The sequence below is a fragment of the Haplochromis burtoni genome, unplaced genomic scaffold, assembly GCF_018398535.1.
Source record: "Haplochromis burtoni strain Fernald_Lab_line unplaced genomic scaffold, NCSU_Asbu1 Contig_144, whole genome shotgun sequence".
Taxonomy (NCBI): Eukaryota; Metazoa; Chordata; class Actinopteri; order Cichliformes; family Cichlidae; genus Haplochromis; species Haplochromis burtoni.
This window is the reverse complement of record NW_024582505.1, coordinates 36,240-42,844: the sequence shown is the minus strand read 5'-3', so window position 1 is coordinate 42,844 and position 6,605 is coordinate 36,240. Positions and strand designations below refer to the sequence as shown.

The window sequence follows — 6,605 nt, the reverse complement described above, 5'->3', positions numbered from 1 at the left end:
GTCTAACTTCCTGTCTCCACAAGGCTGCTAGTTGCTGACTTTACCGGCTGCAAATCATCGCCGGGCCGACGTCACGGCTCGGTGTGATCGCCCTCTGCTCCTCGGCTCTCCATCAAGGCTGCGGTCAGAAACATCTACAGCGTTTCAGAACTAGTGACAGGCTACAGGCGGAGGACTAGTTTGTTTGCCTGAAATAAGAAGCACACTCTGATTAATTCAGTGCGTTTACGCATCAGCCTGGTTCGTGCGCACAGGGCACACCGGGGAGGCGGAGGGGGGATGAAACTGCCTAAGAGGGGACAGTGGGTCGGTGTGGCTCCTGAAACTGGATGCCATACCGGGTCGCTGTGGTTGTTGACACTTTGACACAACACTGGTTCATGTCACATCAGAGGTACTGAGGGGAGCCGAAAATATCAAGCCCTCACTGGTACATAGTTTTGTCCAACACTCCAGACTGGAAGTACTAACTTTATTCCTGCACAAGCGTGCGTTACGTAACACGTGTTTACTTGTTCCCCCATCTATCCGAAGCATTAGCCCGAGGGACTTCCAGCGCTAACATAACCTGTTTGCACTGTAACCTTTCTAAATCGTCCTGTGTTTCTATGACATGACGAAACCAAGAGGGGTTCCGAAAAGTGGGTGCTTTCTGCCATCTACTGTTAGAAATCTGTCACTGCACGTTCCGGATTCAAGTTGTGCTGGAAAAATAAGAACGGAAAAGTGAATAAAAGTAATGACAAAATGGGACAGGACGAAATTAGATTTGGAAACCATTTTATTTTGTAAATGGGTTAGCACTCAGACTGTACACAACAGATATTTTCTGAGTTTGACCCAATAAAACCAAAAGGAGCATCCAGAGGCGAGAGAGCAAAGTGGTCTGGTGACAGCACTGGAGTACAAGGAGAGTAAAGATCTTCTTTTATTCCTGCTTTAAAACTGTATCTGATTTTTGTGATGGTACAAAAAAAAAGTATGATCATCTGTCTTAGGTGGACCACCTTGCTTCCTGCCAATGGTATCGTCAAGCAGTCGCTCTTGGTGAGTGATTTTTGTACAAAAAGACAAAAACTTTAAAAAAAAAAAAGAATTTCAGAGATCACATTACAGAACACTTGAATAACAACTGGGGGAAAAAATAAAAAATAAAAGCAATGTGTATAATTATGCCAGAGCAAGCCCCAAAGGTAACACTCATTAAATCAATATGAGCACTATTTGCCCCCATACAAACACGGGCATGTCTATCTGCCTTGTAGTTATACGTTATGATGTACTGACTGAATTCATGCCGAGGCTTGAAACGCCTTCCTTCACTACAGCTGGCGATAATATGGTGCTGTGACCAGAGACGGACAGTTTCATACACTACACGTGTTATAATGACCACATTAGTCCATTTATCGTACTTTTTCTTCTAATAACACATCAAATAAAAAGAATAGGCTAAATTTCTCACAACGAAGCTATGCAGATTATCATAGAAACTGATGACAAGACAATCTATTGACACACAGGCACAGTGCACAAGCTTGCAGGCAGGAACAGAAAAGAAATCTTTGTAGTTTTTAAATAGTACAAAAAATGCTTTTTTAAATTTCCTTTTTTAAATGTTTTTTTTTTTTTTTGCTTCAAATGCACAACTCAAAACTATGAAGCCAGACCTTTGATCTGCGTAAATGGGAGGAAGAACTACAGCTCTCATAGTCGTCCCCCAAACAAACAAATTTAGCTCGAGATCACAAGACATTCGCTTGATCCACAGTTCTTCAACCAGCGGCTGAGAATCAGCAGCTGTGCTGCCTCCTGTTTGTTTGTTTGTTTGTTTTTTTGGTCTGTGACTGTTAGCGTTCAAGGAGTCGCCTTTTTGTTTTTCTCTAAATCAAATACATTTTATTAATGAATATTTTAACTACCAATCTGGTAAGGCAGTGACAGACTGAATAAATTTGATCCAGAAATGGTGTAAATCAGATCAAATCATGCACATCATGTACTTGTGGGATTCTCTCAGCCTCTTTCCCCCCTGCAGCTGGCTGTGGGTTAATCCTGGATTTCATATAACCATAAAAAATGGCTATAATCCAAAGGCCGAACTCGAGTGTATATTTAATCATATCTGCGCGTGATTAAACATCCCCGTAGCAGACGAAGTGAAACAGTAAACCTTGTAAACAAAACTTCACAACCAATTGCAGGTCAGACATGCAGAACAAGCTATTTAATGAGACTAGGCCACAAAAGAAGTCAAACTTAAAAAAATGCTGAAAAAAACATTTACATTTGAACATTAGAGCATGAAAATAAGAAAAATAATTTCTATAGTCAGTTGTTTTTTTACCTTTACATTTCTCATAAGAATCCAATACTTTTGCGCAATTGCAGTCCAAACTATAAGCACAATAGAAAGTAGAGTCAAATTTTTATATATATATATATGTATGTATAAGTGATCTGTATAATTAGAGATTGTTCTTAATCTTCCTGACTGGTTAAATAAAATAATAATAAAAAAATAAAACAAATCTCTTATGACCTACAGATAAACTCCTTGGATGTAGTAAACATTTCATGAATGAGAGCAGAAATGAAAGCACAGTCAAAGTGCGCTCTAACCAATCGACACGCGTGTTGTTTTGAGAGTGGAGATAAGGGCACTGGAAACCAAAAACTCCTGCAGTGTTTCTTGCTCGATGCTGCTGCTGCAAAATGTTTTGGATAGGGCTGGGATGTCCCCGGCCCATCATGCTTTGCTCTCGGCTGTATTTGTCTGTATGACACTGTTGTGTTCTGCAGAGATCAGGGTGTTTGGTAAGCCTCCCTCCTCAAGTTTGCCCTTCTCATCAGAAAAAATCTTCCTGCAATGGGAAAGAGACAAAGTTCAAAATTAGAAATCGGGACGTCTCACGCAAGACAACAGAAAATATCTGAACAAACAACACTTTGTTTGAACAGTTTAAACCATTTATTCTCAATGACATCTTCACCCAATATGTAAGAAGACACTGTACTTAGATATCTTCTTACATATCTCTTCACCACCTTGACAACAGTCAGATAAAATAAACAGATAATGGCATACCCATACACCTCGTCCTGTAACGACTAGCATGCCTAAACTGAAACAGCAAATATTAGCTATTAATCGCTTTAGTTCTACTACAGAGAGACAATGGTAGGACGAGAAATTAGCCCTGGGCTTGTGGTATGTGATGTCCATTTTCATCTTTAAAGCAATTAGCACAGTTTCTAGTTGCTCAGAGCACAGAAACACCACAGTTAGAAGCTGTAGAATTAGTGAGAACTAAACATTGTGGTGATTAACAAAGGTCCATTGCAGACATGTAACACTGCTGTTAAAGTGATGGCTTTTACTTAACTGCTTATTGTGACTTTATTCAGACATGAGAGCAACGCTCAGGTACTCGAGTAGTTGAACAGTAGAGATGGAAAGTCATGTTTTTTTTTGTTCTCCTGACAGACATAATCAGTGACTGATTTTACAACGTATAAGTTGGATTTAAGCGTTTCTTTTTTCTGCAACTTAATACAATTGCTGTTGAACAATAATGACTTTACTGGCTGTTATTTTGCAAATTAAAGCTGATTTTATTTTCAGCGATTGCAAAAAATTGTGGGATGTGGGGCATGAGCTTTCTTCACTTCTGAAGGGAAGCATGCCAGAAGAAGTTTTAAGAACCACGGAGACATCAATAAGACGGCACGAATGAAAGCACACTGAGAAAGACAGAAGATCTGTTTACAGGTTTTTTAAGACTGCATCACTCCATTCACTCGTATTTATTTTCTTGATTATTTATTCCTCCTGTAAAAGGTCAAAGTTTCCTAACGCTCAAGGTTATTTCATCACTTCCTAAATTCTTCAAAACCTAAAAAATATTCAGTTTACTATAAATTTGATTTTAACTATTATGTTGATACATGAAGACTCACCTCAACAGCTCAACACTGGCTTAACCAGTTGGGTTCTTTTTACAGGAATCGTATGAGGCTCGGGTTAGGGACGTCGTGTTGTCATGGTAACTAACAGTGTGCAAAACTAGTTCAACAGATGTTTAAGAGCTGTGGCCCTCGCTAGTTGGCTCCAGCAATACTAACTCACTGAACTAATTATTTATATTTGGATAATTTACAATGCCAGTTAACTGTTGTGTCCAGAATGGTATGTAGTTGGGCATAAGACACCCTGCAGACCAGTGATCTAGACAGTGAATGACTGTATGTAAGTCGTGTCAGAGTAAACTGGGTAAAACCCACTTGATCACCACAAGTGGTGTGTAGACATTCACCCACAATGTGAGAAAACTGCCGGTGCTAGCTCCACCTCCCTGAGCAAACTAGCATGACGTGTGCAATCAAAGATGTAACACAATGGCTTTTCAGTGACATTTAAGATAAAATCTAATCACTGAAGAATTTGAATAATGGTTTGAAATGACTTAAACATACGCAGTATTTCATGTGCACAGCGTTTAACCTCATTTATTAGTTTTCTGACCTGTTCGTGAGAATGATTTTATTGTCTCTGTTTAAGTCACTCACCAGGAACACACCTAGACTTATGAATGGCATGTCAAATTTCCATATTTATGTAACGAGCTTCTTGTCTTGAAAGGGATTTAACTACGTTTGTGGTGAATGTTGCAAAGATAGAGACCCCACAATGGAGAACGGTCACAAACAAAACCAAAGCATCGTATCACTTCTCTATCCACAACATTGTACTAATAACTATCTTATTATCATTACCACAATTTACCATTACAATATTTTATATATTGTGTGGTCAATGGCAAGATGCGGTGGTGAATGAATGGGTATACAAGTTACACACACGCACTCACGCACACACACACACTCACACACACACAGATAAACCTCTAGAGGGAGCCGTACTCATCGTTGACAGGAGGAGCAGTCTTGGCCAGAGTCTCTGATGGCTGTAGAACTGGGCCTGAGGGGGGGTCTGCTTCGTCTCCATTGGGTAGAGAGGGGGCAGCTGGTGGGCTGTCTAAGCTAATGAGATCTGCGGGGGGCATGGAGGGTCTTTCTGTCCCGTTTATCATCTCTAAGTCTAAATCTGCATTTTTGGGCTCCATGTCAGGGGTCAGTAAGTCATATGTGTCTGACGCTGATATAAGAAGGTTGTTCGATGGCAACGCCTCAAGATTCACAGGGACAGGATTGGAAGGAATAGGAGTAACAGGTAAAGGTGAGGGAATGCCTGAAACTAGAGAACCAGGGTTTACAGCATCCAGGTCTTCAGAAACACCGTGGATCACTGCAGGTGAACTAGTAGTAGCAACTCTGGCAGTGGGCGTGGTACTGTCAGCAGTTTGATCAACAGTTTTGTCTTTGTTAAAGGCAGTAAGGCTACGCCCACTGGAATCTGGGGCTGTAGGTTTTGAATCTGGGTCTGGTGCAGGGGCAGTAGTTGCTAGACATGAGGCAGTTTGTACTGGTGGCTCTGGATTTAAGGCTACAGTGTTTGGCTGTGTGGGAGGTTTAGTGACTGGTGGGCTTGGAGCAGGTTTCCTGTTGTCTAAAGTGGGAGAGGAAGATACAGGAGAGACAGCCAGAGGAGAAACAGGGGGGCTACTTTTAGCATTCAGAGCAGCAAGTTTAGGAGAGTGTCTACGCTTCGGTGGTATTGGCGTCCCAGATTTTTGAGGTTTGATCTGTTCGGGGGTGCAAGGAGGAGTGTTTAATTTCTCCTGTTCTTCTGGGGCATCTCTTCCTCTCTGTTCTATTAGCGGGGCCATTTTAGCTTCAACAGCAGCTGTGGAGACGAGGGGGGGCGGCGGGGCCGTGTTCGATTCTGGAGTCGGGGCCGGAGCCAGGACAGGGGTGGGTGAGGGTTCGTTGGCTGGGGTGGACAGGCTACAAGTGAGGGTAGTGGTTTCACTAGAGGGGCTGTCCTGAGCGGGATCAATTGTTGCAGTGGCTGTGTCAGAGTTGGTGGCTACGGAGGAGAGGGTGTCCAGTGCCAGAGCAGCAGTGTAAGCCGCCTTCCTGAGAGAGCAGGGAGAGAACAGAGACACACAGACTAGACACCAGGGTGACTGTGACAAGAGGAGGGGTGGCCCGGACGAGAGCATGCAGAGGGATTAGTTGGCTTTAGAAATTCACACAAACATAGACAAAGCAACTAAAAGAAACACAAAATACAGCAACTTTTAAGCCTAGTGAGAAAAAGAAAGAAGAAGAAAAAGAGGGCATCATGCTGTGAGTGGACATCAAAGGATACATCCCATACACACACCAACATGGAGTACACTGACTAGGAAAACTACTGTAGTAAAAAAAGGCACCAGCCTTCCTGCAGGAAACTACAGCACCACAAAGAACCACCTATTAGGGTTAAACAGTACCAGTGGCAATCTCATACTGCATAATCTACTTTTTTCCAGACTGCTGATATGAGATGGCTTGCTGAAATTGTCAAATGGCTTCATGAGTTGACCACACTCTAGAGGACTAAAGCCTTTGTGTTTATTTGACTGGTATTGCTTCAACCTTCATACAATGAGACAGAAAAAAATCTCCAAAGGCTGGAGAAGAAACACAAAATACAGCAA

General features: G+C 41.9%; 1 protein-coding gene across 12 annotated transcripts in view; it reads right to left on the bottom strand.

Moving 5' to 3' along the window:
• Positions 1-763: 763 nt before the first annotated feature.
• The window catches only part of ncam1b (neural cell adhesion molecule 1b), a gene marked incomplete at its 5' end in the record, with an annotated part of 40,498 nt that continues 34,656 nt past the window's right edge, over positions 764-6,605 (bottom strand). For 10 of the 12 annotated variants that reach the window (XM_005932080.2, XM_014336696.1, XM_014336697.1 and 7 more), the window contains 2 exon segments: positions 764-2,864; positions 4,924-6,039. In XM_005932080.2, coding sequence (XP_005932142.2) covers positions 2,750-2,864; positions 4,924-6,039 — 1,231 coding nt within the window. 12 annotated transcript variants of the gene reach the window in all.